Raw genomic sequence first — 19,535 nt, forward strand, 5'->3', positions numbered from 1 at the left:
TTAAAACCATCATTTTAGTTAAAAAAATTTCATAGGGACTGAACTAGAATCTGCTTTTCAACCTTTTCTGGCTTTACAGCTTTCTCCTTAATTGTTAGGACCCCACAAACTTCCCTAATGGGAGGGGGTGGGTATGGAAGAAAAACTGACTCAGAGAAGTGATCTAAAATATTGGCAAATAGGGACTTCCCTGGTAGTCCAGTGGTTAAGACTCCACGCTACCACTGCAGGGGGTGCAGGTTCGTCCCTGGTCAGGGAACTAAGATCCTGCATGTCATGTGCCACAGCCAAAATAATATATATATATATATAGAGAGAGAGAGAGAGAGAGGCAGAGAGAGGCAAATAGAGACTCTCCCCTCCCCAATATATTTCTTAGGACTTTCCTATGCTTCTCCCCCCAAATAACTGAGCGGATACACTTTCTTGCTGGTCATTTGCTCTCATTGTGGACTCTTGAATATTACTCTTTAGTAGTATTTAATATAGAAGTTAATCCAGGGTAATCACAACAAGTGCTTCAAGAAGGATGACTGAAGATCTGTAGCTGCTAACATTCTAAATGAAACTGAGAGCCCATTATTCTTACCATTGGGAGCCAATTCCATTTCTAGTTTGAGAAGTTACATATCTGAAAGCCTGACCTTTCTTAGAAAAACTCCAAGGGCCTAAAAGCTTCTTTAGACTATAGGCTTTCGGTGAGATTGGCAAATCTAGCCTAAGAAGAGTCCTGGAATTTTGTGATTTCACATTAAATTACAATTCAGCATTGTGACACTAACGGAATGGTGGAAATTCCCAAACTGAAAGATATATTGGCCCCTTTTCATCTTAGTTCTACAGGAAACATTTAAGACATTTTCATCTAGCCTGAAATCAGTTCACTTTCTGCCCATATTCTGACAGTACTGTAGCTTTGGTTCTGCAGTTGGGTCAGTAACAAGGTGGCCTGCAGTAAGTTTTTCCCCCGTGTTCTGATCAGTTAAAATTTATTTCTGAACGTATTGATTCTTTGAATTACCAGTTAAACTTCTGTGCAAAATAAGGCCTTCTGTGACCTAATGGGTTAAGTAGCTAACATGCATTTTAATATCAATGATCCCTCAGTTTTTCCAATGCCGGTATGTTCTTCCAGAACCACAGAAGAATGTAATTCAGTGAGATCTGAGGCCAGCCCTCATTTTGGATCACTAACAATGGAAATCCCAGGGACTTGGCTTTCTGGAGAGAGTGAGTGTTCATAGATAACCTATTACTCATGCCTGGCTTTAACCAGCAACCTTGATCCCCAAACCCAAGTTTGTGATGGAAAAATATCAAATGAATATCACCCTGCTGCACATGCTTAATTTCTTTCCCCTTTAACACATTCTTGTTTAAAGTACTTCCATTTTGTCATTTTTAAATGGCAAAGATTTCAAAGTTGAAGTTCTTCCTTTCTCTAGCTACCATTTCTTTTCATCTGCTCCCAACAGATTGTCTCTCAGATCTGCTTTTCTGCTTTCAATGTAGGTAGCCAGAGTTCTTTTTTTCTTTTTTTTCCTGGAAACTAACCCACCTTAGAGGGGAAGGAGAAGGAGACCAAACACAATTCTGAATGCCTGTTGTTTTCAGCATCAGGGCCATAAGTAAGGTCTTCTGAGCCCTTCAAAGTCATGAAAGTTAATAAACAGATCAGCAGAATTAATTGGAAATAACATAAGTAATCCTGTTATTTACATAACCATATAGTTAAATAAAAGACAACAGGCTACTGATAGCTAAATATAAGAAAAATAATTTTAACAACTTAATAATACCAACAGGTTATACTTACTTGACCTTTAAAAGGTAAAGTTCTAGGGCTAGAGCTTAATTTTAGAATGAAGTTGAAGAGATCCAAACAAAAGTTTAAATGTTGATTAAAGGGCTAAATAATTTATCTTCCTAGCATATGTGTATAGCTTGAAGGGAGTAAAGTTTTAGGAGCATACTTATATTTTGACTAGTGGATTACTAAAAATTTTTCCTGTAGGATATATAATTGCTGTATTTTTGGCATTAGTTTTCATTTAGCTTTGCATCCAGAGTTTATAAGTTACAGTGTAAATCAGAGGATCATTACTTGTGCTTTAATGTAAACTTTAAGAAGAATAAATATTATGTAAAGTTTTCCTGAATGAGTATAACTTGGGAAGTAATTCAGAATGGTTATTTTGTCATGGTTTGGGAAAAAGTAAAATGATGGTGGAACCATCAATTCAAGGTAACTCTTCCTGGATTAGGATTACCTTAATTACCTTAATTAACTTTAATTAACCCAAAACATGACCTTCTTCCTGTCTCCAGAATATTCACATTGTTGTGACACAAAAACATATTTTGTCAGTAAATCCTAATTTGCACCTTGTCTATCTCATGTGTTAACATGACCTTGGTTTACCTGGCCTTCCAAGCATGACTTTTGCTAGTGTTTAAAACTTAAATAAAATGTTATCTCTGTCAGGAAAACTAACACACTCTAGGTCCATGTTTAAATACTGTTAACTTCCTTAAATTAAAAATTCTTTTAGAATCTACTCTACATTTCCTTCTCAAGGTAGTACCCACATTTTAAAGAGATTAATTTTTTATCTTCCCAAAGAGTAAATTTCATTTGCTTTTAAGACAAAGAGATAAACTTATCTCAAAGGATCAGAGCTCAGATAAATTTTTATGACTATCATTTTTAATAAGCTGCATTGTCCTATGACTTGTAAAAGGACATTTTGAAGTTGGTAAGATGCCACCTACTACCTGGTGCAGTGGTATAGGCTGGCCAAGTGGTCAGAAAGCTAGTTTGGGACTACTTCTACCCAAAGTGATCCTGTGAACATTCTTTACTGCAGTGATGTAGCCTTGTACTAAAAATACCACCTCGGCCTTGTTATATATGCTCACTTCAGTGGAACTTCTGTGTACTTGGAAAATCACACCTGCTGTTTGATTTGGTTGATGCAACTCTATCCCAATTTAGATAAAATTTAGGTTGTACATATATGATTGATTTGCCTAAAAAGGGATATTTTGGTTAGTAACACAATCTTTCTAGTAGAAAAACATTCTTAAAAAATTTATTTATTTATTTATGCATGCTGTGCCAGGTCTTAGTTGTGACATGCGGGATCTTCGTTATGGCATGCAAACTCTTAGTTGCCGCACATGGGATCTAGTTCCCCGACCAGGGATCGAACCCTGGCCCCCTGCATTGGAAGCGTGGAGTCTTACCCACTAGACCACCAGGGAAATCCCTAGAAAAACATTTTTAATAGAGTTTTTGTTTTAGAAAAGTTTTAGGTTCACAGCAAAAAAAAAAAAAGAGGAAGAGATCTCCCATATACCTCCCCACCCGTCAATAAAGCTTCCCCCATTATCAACTTCCCCCAACATAGTGGTACATTTGGAATAATCAGTGAGCCTGTGGTGACACGTTATTACCCAAAGTCTGTAGTTTGCATTAGGGTTCACTCTTGGTGCTGTATATTCTATGGGTTTGGACAAATGTAATAAGGTATCTACCTTTATAGTGTCATATAGAATAGATTTCCTACCCTAAAAATCCTCTGTACCCTGCCAATTCATCCCTCCCTCTCCCCTCACCCCTGGCAACCACTGATCTTTTTTTACTGTCACCATAATTTTGCCTTTTCCAGGATGCCATATAGTTGGAACCATACAGTAAATAGCCTTTTCAGTTTGGCTACTTTCATTTAGTAATATGTATTTAGGTATTCCTCCATGTCTTTTCATGGCTTGGTAGCTCATTTCTTTTTAGCACTGAATAATATTCCATCATCTGGATGTATACAGTTTATTTATCCATTAACCTACTAAAGGTGCTTTGTTGCTTATGAATAAAGCTGTTACAAATAAAGTTTATGAATAAAGCTGTTATAATATCTCATAACACAGGTTACTTCACTCCTAACTACTGTTTGGTTTATTTGCATGTTGTTTTTCTTAGGAAGAGCATTTCATCTGCAAAGAAAGAGGGTTTTATTTCTTCCTTGATTTGTGGTTTGGTGTCTGACATTAATTTGGAGAAATTATTGGTCGTTATTGCGTCAAATAGTTCCTCTGTTCCTTTCTCTCTTTCTTCCCCTGGTATTCCCATTATGCATACATCTTTTGTAACAGTTTTTGGATATTCTGGGGTTTTTTTTTTTTTTTTTTTTCCGGTCTTTTTTCTCTTTGTCTTCCAGTTTTGGAAGTTTCTGTTGACATATTCTCAGGCACGCAGATTCTTTCCTTAGTGGTGTGCAGTCTGCTGGTGAGCCATGAAAGGCACTGTTCATTTCTGTTGTGGTGTTTTTGATCTCTGATTTCTTTCTGGTTCTCTCTTAGGATTTCCATCTCTCTTACATTACACGGCTGTTCTTACAAGTTGTCTATTTTTTCCATCAGAGCCCTCAGCATAGTAATCGTGGTGGTTTTAAATTCGTGGTCTGATAATTCCAGCATCTCTGCCAGGTCTACCATTCTTTGCTCGCTCTGACTCTTCAAACTGTGTTTTTTGCCCTTTGGTATCCTTGTAATTTTCTCGTTGAAAGTTGGACATGCTGTCGTGGGTCAAGGGAACTTCAGTAAACAGGCCTTTAGTGATGAGTGGTAAGGCTGGGGAAGTGGTGGTGCTCTGTGTGACTGGTCTCAGCCTTGGAGAGCCTGTGTGCCTGGACTGGGAACCCCAGCGGTGCTTCTCAGGCCTTCCCCTCACCTCGGAGGGTGGCTGCAGTGGCCTGAAATGGCCTATTTCCCATCTCCCAGGTCGGTCAGGCTCTCGTGAAGTAGTTTCTCTTGAGACCAGGCATCGTTAAGGACAGAACTCTCTGACATATTTCAAAATGCTTACTTTTCTTCTCCCCCTGCTGGAAACATGGTGGGATTTTTCTCCAGTCGTCACTATGAGAACCTGGTAGAGCTTCTGAAGGTAAACTCACAAAAAGAGTAAGGTTCCCCCCCCCCCTTGACTGGGTCCCCCTGGAGTTTAAGTCTTGTTAATACTTGTCCACACTGAGCTTCCAGCACTTGGTTAGCTACAGTTCAGGTTTTCCTCCCCAGCACTGGTCCCGCTGAGGTTTCCACCCGTGGGTTTCTGCTCCACTCAGTTGTGGTTCTCTGTATCCGCCCCTCTGTCTCTCCCGTTTTTCCATCAGTCACTTACACTGTGACCTCACTTCTATGGTGGATCTAAGAGAGGCTGTTGATTTTACAGTTTGTTTCAAGCTTTTTACTTGTTAGGATGGAGTGGCGACTTCTAAGCTCATTCCTTACATATTGAGCCAGAAAACAGAAGTTAGAGCTATCCTTTTTAATCAATAATTTTTCTTACATAAATACTGTCCAGGAATTGCTGAAAAGCCGGAACCAAGGGGGTTGGTACTATTAGACTTTTAGAGGGTGGACCAATGGCTTGGCATTACCTTATAGGCTCAGAGCAAAGCAATGCCAAAGTTTTCAATATCCAGATGATTGTAAAGTAAATAAGGATGATTAATAGGTTATGTAACTTTTCGAAAAACGAAGATGCTGGTGGGTGACTGGCTGTCCTACAAAATACCACAATTTTAAAATATAAAACAAACAAGACAGGTTCTTAGAAATTTGATAATGATAAAAGTAATTAGTTCCTTAATCAACAAGGACCCACTGTATAGCACAGGGAACTGTACTCAATATTCTGTAATAACCTGTGGGGGAAAATAATCTGAAAAAGAATGGATATCAATATAAATGAACCACTTTGTTGTACACCTGAAACTAACACAACATTGTAGATCAACTATACTCCAATATAAAATAAAAATTAAATTAAAAAATAAATAGTTCTTTGTTTTTGAATTTTTGAATTTTATTTATTTTTTTATATAGCAGGTTCTTATTAGTTATCCATTTTATGCATATTAATGTATATATGTCAATCCCAATCTCCCAATTCATCACTGCCCCCCCCCACCCCGAGCCGCTTTCCCCCCTTGGTGTCCATACTTCTTTAGTACAGTAACTCTTTGGTAAGTGGATATGTGTTATTCCAAAGCTAATTTTGTTAACTAAAAGGAATGAAACTTGTTTTTTCAATTGTAGGGTAACGTTAAGCGTAAAGACCATATTGACCATCAGAAGGATAAAGTCGCCTTGACTCTGGCTCGTCTAGCCCGCCATGTCGAAGTGGAGAAACAGCAGAAAGAAGAGAAGAATAGAGCATTCAGGGTATGTGGCTGTTTTAATTGATATTTTACCAGATTATAGAGTTGTTTATAAGAAAGTTAAAGAGATGCTTGTATAATCAAAAAATGTGTAATTGGATCCAAGTTCAGCATGAAGTCTACATAGCTCACTGAGTTAGTAGTAATTCATGACAGCCTTTTACAACTGTTTTTGTTTGTTGGATTTTGCTCATATATGTATACAGACAAAAAAAGAAAAAGTAGAATTAAGTAGACTTTATTTTTGGGAATTAAAAATCATGGGATTCCTTAAGCTGGTGAGCAGTTAAGGGTTTCTAGTTACTTTATCACAGTTTATCAGGGCTTCTGTAGATAGAAGCTGTTGAAAGGTTCTTCTCTACTAAGTAGAGCCAGACCGCTTTCACTTCAGCCTCTCCCTTCAGATTAATGAATTAGTGTGGTAGAAGAGCTACTATGTGGAAAATGAAGCCTAATTTAGACTCTTGCATGATATAAACCTCTTAAAACCTTGACTTGCTTTATTTATTTATTTTTTTAAGATTTTTTTTTTTTGATGTGGACCATTTTTAAAGTCTTCACTGAATTTGTTATAATATTGCTTCTGTTTTATGTTTTGGTTTTTTGGCTGCAAGGCATGTAGGATCTTAGCTCCTCAATCAGGGATTGAACCCGCACCCCCTGCATTGGAAGGCGAAGTATTAACCACTGGACGGCCAGGGAAGTCCCTTGACTTGCTTTAGAAGGCACCAAATGAAATTACCTTAAAGAACTCCTCCAATATTGCCAAATGTCTGTTAGGAGTAGAATGTTGGCAAGTTGGGTTAAAAAAAAATCCTACTGGGAGTTTAAAAATGGAAATAGAAATCATGGCATAATTTTACCTTGTATGTTTTTGATTCCTTCTTCCATTGCTTATTATAAAGGAATTTATATATTTCTGTTGCCTCTGTTTCAGTATCTCCTGATCTAATGTAGACTACATTAGTCTTCTTTAAATTTAGAAGTACCTTTGTTTGGGGACTTTAACTTTATAATGTAATACCAATTAAATTAGAGCATAGTATTCTAATTGTATGTTTAAAATGCTTAATACATTAGTGATACTTTTTTTTCTATAAATTTATTTTATTTTTGGTTACGTTGGGTCTTCGTCGCCGCACATGGGCTTTCTCTAGTTGTGGCGAGTGGGGTCTACTCTTTGTTGCGGTGCGTGGGCTTCTCATTGCGGTGGCTTCTCTTGTTGCGGAGCACGGGTCAGTAGTTGTGGCTTGTGGGCTCTAGAGCGCAGGCTCAGTAGTTGTGGAGCATGGGCTTAGTTGCTCCGTGGCATGTGGGATCCTCCTTGACTAGGGCTTGAACCCGTGTCCCCTGCATTGGCAGGTGGATTCTTAACCACTGCACCACCAGGGAAGCCCAAATTAGTGATACTTTTTTAAAAAAGGATTCTTTCTTTCCTGGCAGAGACACTATTCAATTTTTTTTTTTTAATTTTTACTGGAGTGTAGTTGATTTACAGTGTTGTGTTAATTTCATTATGATCAAATCGTTTTTTTTTTTTTGGGGGGGGAGCAAAATTGCTTTACGATGTTGTGTTAGTTTCTGCTGTACAATGAAGTGAATCAGCTCTATGTATACCTATTTCCCCTCCCTCTCGGACCTCCCTCCCACCCACCCATCCCACCCATTTAGGTCGTCACAGAGCACCAAGAGGAGCTCCCTGTGCTATACAGCAGGTTCCCACTAGCTATCTATTTTACACATGGTAGTATATTTATGTCAAACCTAATCTCCCAATTGGTCCCACCCTCCTGTTCCCCCCACTATGTCCACAAGTCCGTTCTCTACATCTCTATTCCTGCCCTACAAATAGGTTCCTCTGTACCATTTTTAGATTCCACATAATATGCGTTAATATACGGTATTTGTTTTTCTCTTTCTGGCTTACTTCACTCTGTATGACAGACTCTAGGTCCATCCACATCTCTAAAAATGACCCAATTTTGTTCCTTTTTATGGCTGAGTAATATTCCATTGTATATGCGTACCGCAACTTCTTTATCCATTCATCTGTCGTTGGACATTTAGGTTGTTTCCATGTTCTGACGATTGTAAATAGTGCTGCAATGAACATTGGGGTAACATGTGTCTTTTTGAATTATGGTTTTCTCAGGGTATATGCCCAGTAGTGGGATTGCTGGGTCATATGGTAATTCTATTTTTAGTTTTTTTATGGAACCTCCATGCTATTCTCCATAGTGGCTGTATTAATTTACATTCCCACCAACAGTGCAAAAGGGTTCGCTTTTCTCCACACCCTCTCCAACATTTATTGTTTGTAGATTTTTTGATGATGGCCGTTCTGATCGGTATGAGGTGATACCTCATTGTAGTTTTGATTTGCATTTCTGTAATAATTAGTGATGTTGAGCATCTTTTCATGTGCCTCTTTGCCATCTGTATGTCTTCTTTGGTGAAATGTCTATTTAGGTCTTCTGCGCATTTTTTGATTGGGTTGTTTGCTTTTTTAATATTGAGCTGCGTGAGCTGTTTATATAATTTGGAGATTAATCCTTTGTCCGTTGCTTCATTTGCGAATATTTTCTCCCATTCTGAGGGTTGTCTTTTCGTCTTGTTTTTGGTTTCCTTTGCTGTGCAAAAGCTTTCAAGTTTCATTAGGTCCCATTTGTTTATTTTTGTTTTTATTTTCATTACTCTAGGAGGTGGGTCAAAAAAGATCTTGCTGTGGTTTATGTCAAAGAGTGTTTTTCCTATGTTTTTCTCTAAGAGTTTTATAGTGTCTGGTCTTACATTTAGGTCTTTAGTACGTTTTGAGTTTATTTTTGTATATAGTGTTCGGTATTGTTCTAATTTCATTCTTTTACATGTAGCTGTCCAGTTTTCCCAGCCCCACTTATTGAAGAGGCTGTCTTTTCGCCATTGTATTGTTCTTGCCTCCTTTGTCATAAATTAGGTGACCATATTGTGCATGGGTTTATCTCTGGGCTTTCTATCCTGTTCCATTGATCTGTATTTCTGTTTTTTTGCCAGTACCATAATGTCTTGATTACTGTAGCTTTGTAGTATAGTTTGAAGTCAGGGAGCCTGATTCCTCTAGCTCTGTTTTTCTTTCTCAAGATTGCTTTGGCTATTTGGGGTCTTTTGTGTTTCCATATGAATTGTAAAATATTTTGTTCTAATTCTGTGAAGAATGCCATTGGTAGTTTGATAGGGATTGCATTGAATCTGTAGATTGCTTTGGGTAGTATAGTCATTTTCACAATATTGATTCTTCCAATCCAAGAACATGGTATATTTCTCCGTCTGTTTATGTCATCTTTGATTTCTTTCATCAGTGTTTTATAGTTTTCTGAGTATAGGCCTTTTGCCTCTGTAGGTAGGTTTATTCTTAGGTATTTTATTCTTTTTGTTGCTATGGTAAATGGGATTGTTTCCTTAATTTCTCTTTCTGAATTTTTGTTAGCGTATATGAATGCAAGAGATTTCTGTGCATTAATTTTATATCCTGCAACCTTACCAAATTCATTGATTAGTTCTAGTAGTTTTCTGGTGGCGTCTTTAGGATTTTCTATGTATAGAATCATGTCATTTGTAAACAGTGACAGTTTTACTTCTTTTTTTCCAATTTGTATTCCTTTTATTTCTTTTCCTTCTCTTATTGCCATGGCTAGGAATTACAAAACTATGTTGAATAATAGTGGTGAGAGAGGACATCCTTGTCTTGTTCCTGATCTTAGTGGAAATGCTTTCAGTTTTTCACCATTGAGAATGATGTTTGCCTTGGGTTTGTCATATATGGCCTTTATTACCTACCCCAACGGGTAGGTTCCCTCTGTGCCCATTTTGTGGAGAGTTTTTATCATAAATGGGTGTTGAATTTTGTCAGAAGCTTTTTCTGCATCTATTGAGATGATCATATGGTTTTTATTCCTTAATTTGTTAATATGGTGTATCACATTGATTGATTTGCATATATTGATGAATCCTTGCATTCCTGGGATAAATCCCACTTGATCATGGTATATGATCCTTTTAATGTGCTGTTGGAGTCTGTTTGTAGTATTTTGTTGAGGATTTTTGCATCTATGTTCATCAGTGATATTGGTCTGTAATTTTCCTTTTTTGTGACATCTTTGTCTGGTTTCGGTATCAGGGTGATGGTGGCCTTGTAGAACGAATTTGGGAGTGTTCCTCCCTCTGCAGTTTTTTGGAAGAGTTTGAGAAGGATCGGTGTTAGCTCTTCCCTAAATATTTGATGGAATTTGCCTGTGAAGCCATCTGGTCCTGGACCTTTGTTTGTTGGAAAAATTTTAATTACAGTTTCAATTTCATTCCTTGTGATAGGTCTGTTTATATTTTCTAATTCTTCCTGGTTCAGTCTTGGAAAATTGTACCTTTCCAAGAATTTGTCCATTTTTCATGGTTGTCCATTTTATTGGCATATAGTTGTTTGTACTAGTCTCTTATAATCCTTTGTATTTCCGCAGTGTCAGTTGTGATTTATCCTTTTTTGTTTCTAATTTTATTGATTTGTGTCCTCCCCCCACCCTTTTTTTTTTTTTTTGATGAGTCTGGCTAAAGGTTTATCAGTTTTGTTTTATCTTCTCAAAGAACCAGCTTTTGGTTTTGTTATTCTTTGCTACTGTTTTCTTCATTTCTATTTCATTTATTTCTGCTCTGATCTTTATGATTTCTTTCCTTCTACTGACTTTGGGTTTTCTTCATTCTTCTTTCTCTAGTTGCTTTAGGTGTAAGGTTAGATTGTTTGAGATTTTTCTTCTTTCTTGAGGTGAGCTTGAATTGCTATAAATTGCCCTCGTAGAACTGCTTTTGCTGCGTCCCATAGGTTTTGGGCCTCCGAATCTGAACTACTGGGCTAACAGAGAACCTCAGACCCCAGGGAATATTCATCAGAGTGAGGTCTCCCAGCTGTCCTCATCTCAGCACCAAGACCCAGCTCTACCCAACAGCTTGCAAACTCCAGTGCTGGAAGCCTCAGGCCAAACAACTAGTAAGACAGGAACACAGTCCCACCCATCAAAAAAAAAAAAAAAAAACAGACGACAAAAAACATGTGTCACACATTAAAGAGCAAGTAAAAACCTACAAGACCAAATAACTGAAGAGGAAATAGGCAACCTACCTGAAAAAGAACTCAGTGTAATGATAGTAAAGATTATCTGGAATCTTGGAAGTAGAATGGAGGCATGGATTGAGAAAATGCAAGAAATGTTTAACAAAGATCTAGAAGAACTAAAGAACAAAGAAACATAGATGAACAACACAATAACTGAAATGAAAAATACACTAGAAGGAATCAATAACAGAATAACTGAGGCAGAAGAACGAATAATGAGCTGGAAGGTAGAATGGTGGAAATAACTGCCAAGGAGCAGAATAAAACAAAAAGAATGAAAAGAATTGAAGACAATCTCAGAGACCTCTGGGACAACACTAAACACACCAATATTCGAATTATACAGGTCCCAGAAGAAGAAGAGAAAACGAAAGGGTCTGAGAAAATATTCAAAGAGATTATAGTGAAAAAATTCCCTAATATGGGAAAGGAAATAGTCACCCAAGTCCAGGAAGCGCAGAGTCCCATACAGGGTAAACCCTAGGAGAAACACACCAAGACACATATTAATCAATGTAACAAAAATTAAATTCAAAGAAAAAATATTAAAAGCAGCTATGGAAAAGCAAAAAATAACATACAAAGGAATCCCCATAAGGATATCAGTTGATTTTTCAGCAGAAACTCTGCAGGCCTGAAGGGAGTGGCAGGATATACTTAAAGTGATGAAAGAAAAAGACCTACAACCAAGATTACTTTACCCAGCAAGGATCTCATTCAGATCCAACAGAGAAATCAAAAGCTTTACAGACAAGCAAAAGGAAGAGAATTCAGCACCACCAAACCAGCTTTACAACAGGTGCTAAAGGAACTTCTCTAGGCGGGAAGCACAAGAGAAGAAAAAGACCCACAAAAACAAACCCAAAACAATTAAGAAAATGGTAAGAGGAACCTACGTATCGATAATAACCTTGAATGTAAATGGATTAAGTGCCCCAACCAAAAGACACAGACTAGCTGAATGTATACAAAAACAAGACCCATATATATGCTGTCTACAAGAGACCCACTTCAGACCTAGGGACATATACAGACTGAAAGTGAAGGGGTGGAAAAAGATATTCCATGCAAATGGAAATCAAAAGAAAGCTGGAGTAGCAATACTCGTATCAGATAAAGTAGACTTTAAAATAAAGACTGTTACAAGAGATAAGGAAGGACACTACATAATGATCAAGGGATCAGTCCAAGAAGAAGATATAACAATTATCAATATTTATGCACCCAACATAGGAGCACCTCAATACATAAGGCAAATGCTAACAACCATAAAAGGGGAAATCGACAGTAACACAGTAATAGTAGGGGACTTTAACACCCCACTTACACCAGTGGACAGATCATCCAAACAGAAAGTAAATAAGGAAACACAAGCTTTAAATGACATAATAGACAAGATAGATTTAACTGTTATTTAATTGTTATTTATAGGACATTCCACCTGAAAGTGGTGGAATACACTTTCTTCTCAAGTGCGCACAGAACATTCTCCAGGATAGATCACATCTTAGGTCACAAATCAAGCCTTGGAAAATTTTAAAAAGTTGAAGTTGTATCAAGCATCTTTTCTGACCACAACGCTATGAGATTGGAAATTAATTACAGAAAAATAAACTGTAAAAAACACAAATACATAGAGGCCAAACAGTGCACTACTAAATAACCAAGAGATCACTGAAGAAATCGAAGAAGAAATAAAAAAATACATAGAAACAAATGACAACAAAAACACTATTTAATTTTAAGGAAGATCCTTTCCCCAGACTATGTTAAGTGTGTTATTTATGGGTCATGGGCAAAGTCTCTTTGAGAGAGGAGTGGTTTGCAAGTTGTCCCCCTTTTCTGCCCATTTCCTCAGTATGCTCACTTCTTTTCCCAGATCAGATGTTACAGATGTGTTAACACCACATAGGTAATAAAGCATTTGAGATGAGTTCAGAATCTGTTAGTCACTATGACAAGTAGGGTTTTTCTCAAGGGTAGTTTCAGCTTTTACCCATGTAAATGTTCATTCATTGTATTAAAGACTTTACCTTAGCATTTGAGAAAGTTTTTTTAAACTTTGAAATTCTTGTTTATCCAATTGTAAAGAATAAATTTATCTACATTTCATTCTTTTCTAAGAAAGAAACTGACTCACACAGATACTTTAGCTCATTTTTTGCTATCCATTCATGACTTTTTTTTCTTGTTTGATTCTCCTTATATATAACTTGTTTTTTAAAACTAGATGACAGAAAACAAAAAGAAAACAAAACTACCCAGAAAGGAAGATAATGAAACTAAAGTAAAACTAATTCTTGCAGAATTTTAGTAGGTGTTAACTGTGACTAAAAATACAGTAGAAAATGTCTTCCAGCTCTTCTAGGCCTTTGTGAATTGTTGGTGTCTCACTGTTAAAGTGGATTGTCCATCTTTTGTGATGGAAAGGTTTTAAAGAAAATTTCTTAAAATCTTCACTGGATAAATCACTTTCAGAGATAATGTGTTGTGCTTGACTAGTTGATCAGTTACCAGCTTTGCTTGTTGATATTCCAGGAGTTAAGATGACTTGCATGAAGGGATGTACCCCTAACGTGTGTGGAAATAGCTGGGTGACAGGAAAAGGGTGACTAATTTGGGGGTGATTTTAGCCAGCAAATGTTTTTTGAGCACTGACTATGTATGGCCGCAGAGTTCAAATTCTATTGTAAGAAATGCCAGAGAACTTTCTTTTTAAAAAGCCTGCTTATTTTTAATTACTGGCAGTAGTTTAAAATAAGTAGGCTATTGGCTGGCATATAGCAATATTTAATCTCAATTATATTTATTTAATTTAAGGTGTTTTTTTTTTTAAGATTTTTGTAAGGAACTCTGATAGATGGAACACTTCAAGGTTTTGGAAGTCCTACACAGAAGGGACCTTTTGAACTCTGTATTGAAACCAGTGGTTCTATACTTAATTTGATTACAGAGAATTTTAAAAAATGTATATAATGCATATTAACATCTTTGGAAAATTAGTATTCTATGGCCATACTTAGAACAAAGTTGTGTAGAAGATTTTTTTCAGAGTAAAATCTTGAATCTCCCTGTCCCCCTACTTACCCTTGCTGATAGAAGATCCTGTTATAGTGATAAGTAGGTCATTCAATATTCTGGTCTATTTCTTGCAAATCCAGCATTTGTGGATTTGTGATTTCTTTTTAACAACCTTTTTGAGACACAGTATGTTGTACAGTAAGTCCCCTACTTATGAATGAGTTCCATTCTGAGAGCGCGTTTATAAGTCCAATTTGTTCGTTAAGTCCAACAGAGTTAGCCTAGGTACCCAACTAACACAATCGGCTATATAGTACTGTACTGTAATAGGTTTATAATACTTTTCACACAAATAATACGTAAGAAACAAACAAACACAAAATATAAAGAAAACATTTAAAATCTTACAGTACAGTACCTTGAAAAGTACAGTAGTACAGTACAACAGCTGGCATACAGGGGCTGGCATCGAGTGAACAGGCAAGAAGAGTTACTGACTGGAGGAGATCCTGGGCTTGAAATACAGATATTGTACTACCATACTCTATACAATACTGTACAGTGAAGTACACAAAATCACAACCAGTTGTAGAGTATGCACACATGTGACAATGTACACCAGACACATGAACTAACTTACTTGACTGGACATGCAAACACACATTTGTATCTTTGAAAGCTCTCATCTTGAAGGTTCGTGTGTAGGGGACTTACTGTACTGGTTAATTGAATGGATTCTAGAATCACATTGGAGAATGAGAGTTTAAATCCTGGCATTGTTATTTATCCTTGTGCAATTTATTTGACCTTCATGTGCCTCAGTTTTCCCATCATAAAATGGGAACAATAATAGTACCAATCTCATAGAGTTATTGTGAGAATTAGATCTAAGATGCTTTTAGAATAGTGCCTGGCACGTGGTAAGTGGTTAATAAGTGTTACTTGTTAAATACAGCATGATTAGAGTATGCAAATAGATTTATCAATAACGTAACTAGAAAGATTTAGAGACTGTAACAGTCTAAAGCATCTAGTTTAGTGGTTGGCACTGGCCCACTGCCTGTTTTTATAAATAAAATTTTATTGGAACATAGCCATGCCCATTTGTTTACATATTATCTATGGCTGCTTTCATGCCGCAACAGCAGAGTTGAGTAGTTGGAAAAGAGACTATATGGGCTGCAAAGCCTAAAATATTTACACTGTGGTCTTTTATGGAAAAAGTTTGCCAACCTTTGATCTAGACGCAATAGATACTTTATACTGGCACATTTTAAGTACTAATGTGTGTCTGCTCTTATACTATTCACTGAACAAATATTTAAGAGGCTTCTGTATACTTCAGACTATATATGGAAAATTTGAAGGAAAATGTATAAAAGGTTAAAGATGAAGATAATCATTCATATTTCCATTCCAGAGATAGCCATTGACATTTATCATATTTATTTTCTGCCTTTTTCCCTCTCTGCAGATAGAGTTACATATAGCTTGAAATTCTTTGTTTATATTTGGCCTTATTTGTTTAATACTATTTGGTGACCCACTTGATACCAAAAGTATATTTCTGCTTCAGTGAAAAAGTTTTGTGCTTCTAATGACTTTCATGAAATGTACACACCATAATTTACTTAAATGGTACCCTATTGTTGGAGATTAATTTGTTGCAAACTTTGTGCAAATGTAGATGACATTGGGATCAACATCTTAGAGCATGAACCTTTGGTTTGACTTACCTCTTTAAGATAGAGTTCTAGGTGTGGAGTTACAGGGATAAAGGATAATCAATATTTTCTGATCGCTGTTGTGACAAAATCATTTTCTTAAGGAAACTGGATTAGTAACCATAGGTTAATTGAGTTTTTTCTTAATATCTTTAGGAAAAAATAGATTTTCAACAGGCTCATGGGTTACAAGAATTGGAATTTATTCGAGGACATTCTGATACAGAAGCAGCGAGACTGTGTGTGGACCAATGGTTAAAAATGCCAGGTAGGTATTCTTTAGAGATCAGAGTGGAACATAAGGTTACCAAGCTTCCCTAAAGCCTTAAAGCATTGTGTCTGTTTTATTCCGTTGCTAATAAGTGTATAAAGTATTGAAATTTAGTTCAGTAATACTTAACAGAAGGCCTACTTTACCAATTGTCTTCCTACTTTGGCAAAAGTATGTTTTGCGTGTAAGTAATCCTTGAGCTGATCATCTATTCATTCATACGTCTCCTAGTTATTACCCTCTATGGGAGGGCGTGTAACAGGTTACTTGAGGTCAGGCTTCTCTAAGGAAGTGGAATTTAAGCTGAGATGGAAAGGATTAGCATTTATTTATTTATTTGTCAGTGCAGCCTGTGTAGATATTTTGTTAAGGAAGTGTCCATGTGGGAGGCTCATCTAAAGCAGTGGGTAGCTTCTTCATTACTAACTCTTTGCAGACCTGAAATTCCTGGAAGAGTCACTGTGCAGCGTTTTCCTCCTACCAGATAATTGGTAGAATTTTTTAGAGCCACCATGGCAACTTTTCTAGCTTGTCTTGTAGAAGACCCACTGAGCCCTTACAAGCTTGGGATATCCACAGAATCCTTAGCTGTGGATTTAATCCAGCAGAAAGTTTAATTACAAAAAGTCTTAGAAATATCTATGTATGCAGTGCTCAACTTTGAACCTAGGTATCTTATTCTATAGTTTTCAGAGGGCTTTTCTTTGAATAGAATCAAATTGCCACTTTTAAAATAATTCCAATAATTTGTAGACATTTTAACACTTGGCCACTCCCTGAAACTGTATTTTGTTCTTATCTCCCAATGTGTTTGTGCCTGGCAAACTCCCACCTTGCCCCATCCTCCTTTTTAAATACCCTTTCCTCTTTTTTTCTTCTTAGTTGCCTGTGGGGTTAGCCCTACAGATAACATTCAATACTAGAGGTTGCTAGGTTTATTTAGTCTGCATAAGTTTGGTTGTTCAGCTGTCTTTGATCCCCCAGTGCTTTATTCATTTCTCTCAAATAGTTTCTACCCTGTTATGTTGCATTGATAAGTTTACGTGTCTGTGTCTTTTACCAGATTTATATGCTCCGTGGGGACAGAGACTAAGGCTTATTAATCCTTTTTAGTGTCAGTGCCTAAAAAGAAGGCTCAGCATAGAGATGTCCAATAAGTGTTGGTTGAATATTATATAAGCACACTGCAAATGCTGTAAGCATTTGCATATGAACACAGAAAAGAAGCCTAGAACTCGGGTACCAAATGTGACTGTCATTCAACTAAAGAAAAGAATTGTTTGGCATTCCAGACCTACTTTAGAAGAAATACTTAGAAATTATGGTCCTTAGCTGCATCAGAATCACCTGGGAGTCTTAAATACACATGTCTGGGCCTAGAGATAATTCTAGGGCACCTGTAGATTTGGGAAGATTCCTACGTGATTTTGATAGGAAAATGGGCTAGAACTACAAGACTCAATCTACAAGATCTCTTGAAAAATCGTTCATCTCATATGAATCTATCACTTTCAAGTCTTGTCTAGAATGATTGCTGGGCCAGTAATATGTCCCTTTAGGCCTAATCCCTGGCCTCCAGATTGTCAGAATATTTTAATTCATTGTAAATTGAATTCATGAGCATCTGTTTATATATTTCTGGGAACAAATGAGTCACTTAGCTGTGTCTTTAGGATTCTTTGCAAGATGTGGTATCGTATCAGTATATCACTTCAGGTGACACCTGGTTCATTGGTGGCTGATAAGCTTGTGCCTTGAGTTAAGGTCTTTAGTTATGCTCTTTTATGCTCTTTTTATGTGACTGTTTTATCTTTTTGCTTGGTCCCTGCCACTCTGTAACACTGAAGTCTGGGGTCTTTTGCTAGCACAGCTGCCTTAGCATTGGGCTATACTAGGTGTGGTGCCGTTCCACACATGGGCTTCACAGAATGCTGAGATCTTTGAGGAGAGGAGAGCTGGGGAGAATAGAGATGGCATTGTTCTCGTCAGTTATAAAAAGTGAGATTCTACTTCTCAGTAGCATTAAGGGACTTGTTCAATCTGTTCCAAAGTATCCAACCATTATAATTCAGTTCTTTGATTAGAAGTAGTTTGAGTACTTTATAATTACTCAAACTGGAAATCCATCTTTTATTTTTTATAGACTTTTATAGTTAGGCCAGTTTCCACACATTTGAATACTTAGTAATTTAAAAACAACACTCTGTACTATTTAAGGAAAAGAACTGTTTAAATCTCTCTGTATTTTGCCTTTCCATAGATAAAGCTTATTTTCTTTCTGGCTTGTTTTCACCACTTTGATTTTTGTCCAGAACCTCTGTTTGGCTAAATAAAGGTTTTAATAGGCAACACCTAGAATGTGGATGGACAGTAAATAAAAATTATTATAATTCTGACTGCATTAAAAAATTAAAGATAAAAAGGTATATTGTTGTTAATGCCTCTTTTAATATGAGTAATGCTATGTTAGTCATTGTTTATTGGTAGAACACATTTATAAGCATTTTGGCAGCATTTAATAGAGGCATTTGCCCCATGAACAGCAGAAAAGCATTGAAACCTTCAACATATATAACCATTTGGGGATCTTAACTAGATGATGTTAAAGGAATAACATTTATTCTAGTTAAATGCTTAGGGGCTTTGTAGAAATTGCCATAAAGATAAATACACAGCTTTTTGTTGTATGAAATATTCAAGGTATTTGAGTGAAACAATTTACAAGAAATAATAATAAAAGATAATAATCAAACTATCTAGAGTATATATTAGAATCCTCCTGGCAGTTTTTACAATTCTTTGTTTATACAACATAACTCTAAATTTTTCATTGTGTAACATGTATTGGGAGTTTGCCTGGGAAGAAAATTTGGCTAAGTCTAGAAAGTTATGTGACTATTAAGACCAAGATTATAAAGAAAGAAAAGGGATGAAGAATGGACCAGGATAAAGGGGATAATTAAGGCATTCTCCTTGTCTCTCTGTCCTCTTCACTCCTTCACACCCTCCCAGTTACATTGTTTGACATAATATTCATAGAACCCAGATCCTCTGTAATATAACTAAACCTTATGATGTGTTTAAGATAGTTAAAAGAGAAAATAAGAATTAGAAGAAAAAAATCTTTGCCAACTTCCATAAGTGAAAAGAAGGGAGGCAGG

General features: G+C 36.6%; 1 protein-coding gene across 5 annotated transcripts in view; it reads left to right on the plus strand.

Moving 5' to 3' along the window:
* ZNF451 (zinc finger protein 451) overlaps nt 1–19,535 on the plus strand; it is an 86,366-nt gene that overhangs the window by 20,726 nt on the left and 46,105 nt on the right. For all 5 annotated transcript variants that reach the window (XR_014251096.1, XR_014251097.1, XR_014251098.1 and 2 more), the window contains exons 4-5: nt 6,100–6,225; nt 16,260–16,371. Coding sequence is in view for 2 of the 5 variants with exons in the window: in XM_082414290.1 (XP_082270416.1) it covers nt 6,100–6,225; nt 16,260–16,371 (238 nt within the window). In the remaining 3 variants the exon portion in view is untranslated. The remainder of the gene's footprint in view (nt 1–6,099; nt 6,226–16,259; nt 16,372–19,535) is intronic.

The sequence above is a fragment of the Balaenoptera physalus genome, assembly GCF_965194825.1.
Source record: "Balaenoptera physalus genome assembly, chromosome: 11".
In the NCBI taxonomy this organism is placed as follows: Eukaryota; Metazoa; Chordata; class Mammalia; order Artiodactyla; family Balaenopteridae; genus Balaenoptera; species Balaenoptera physalus.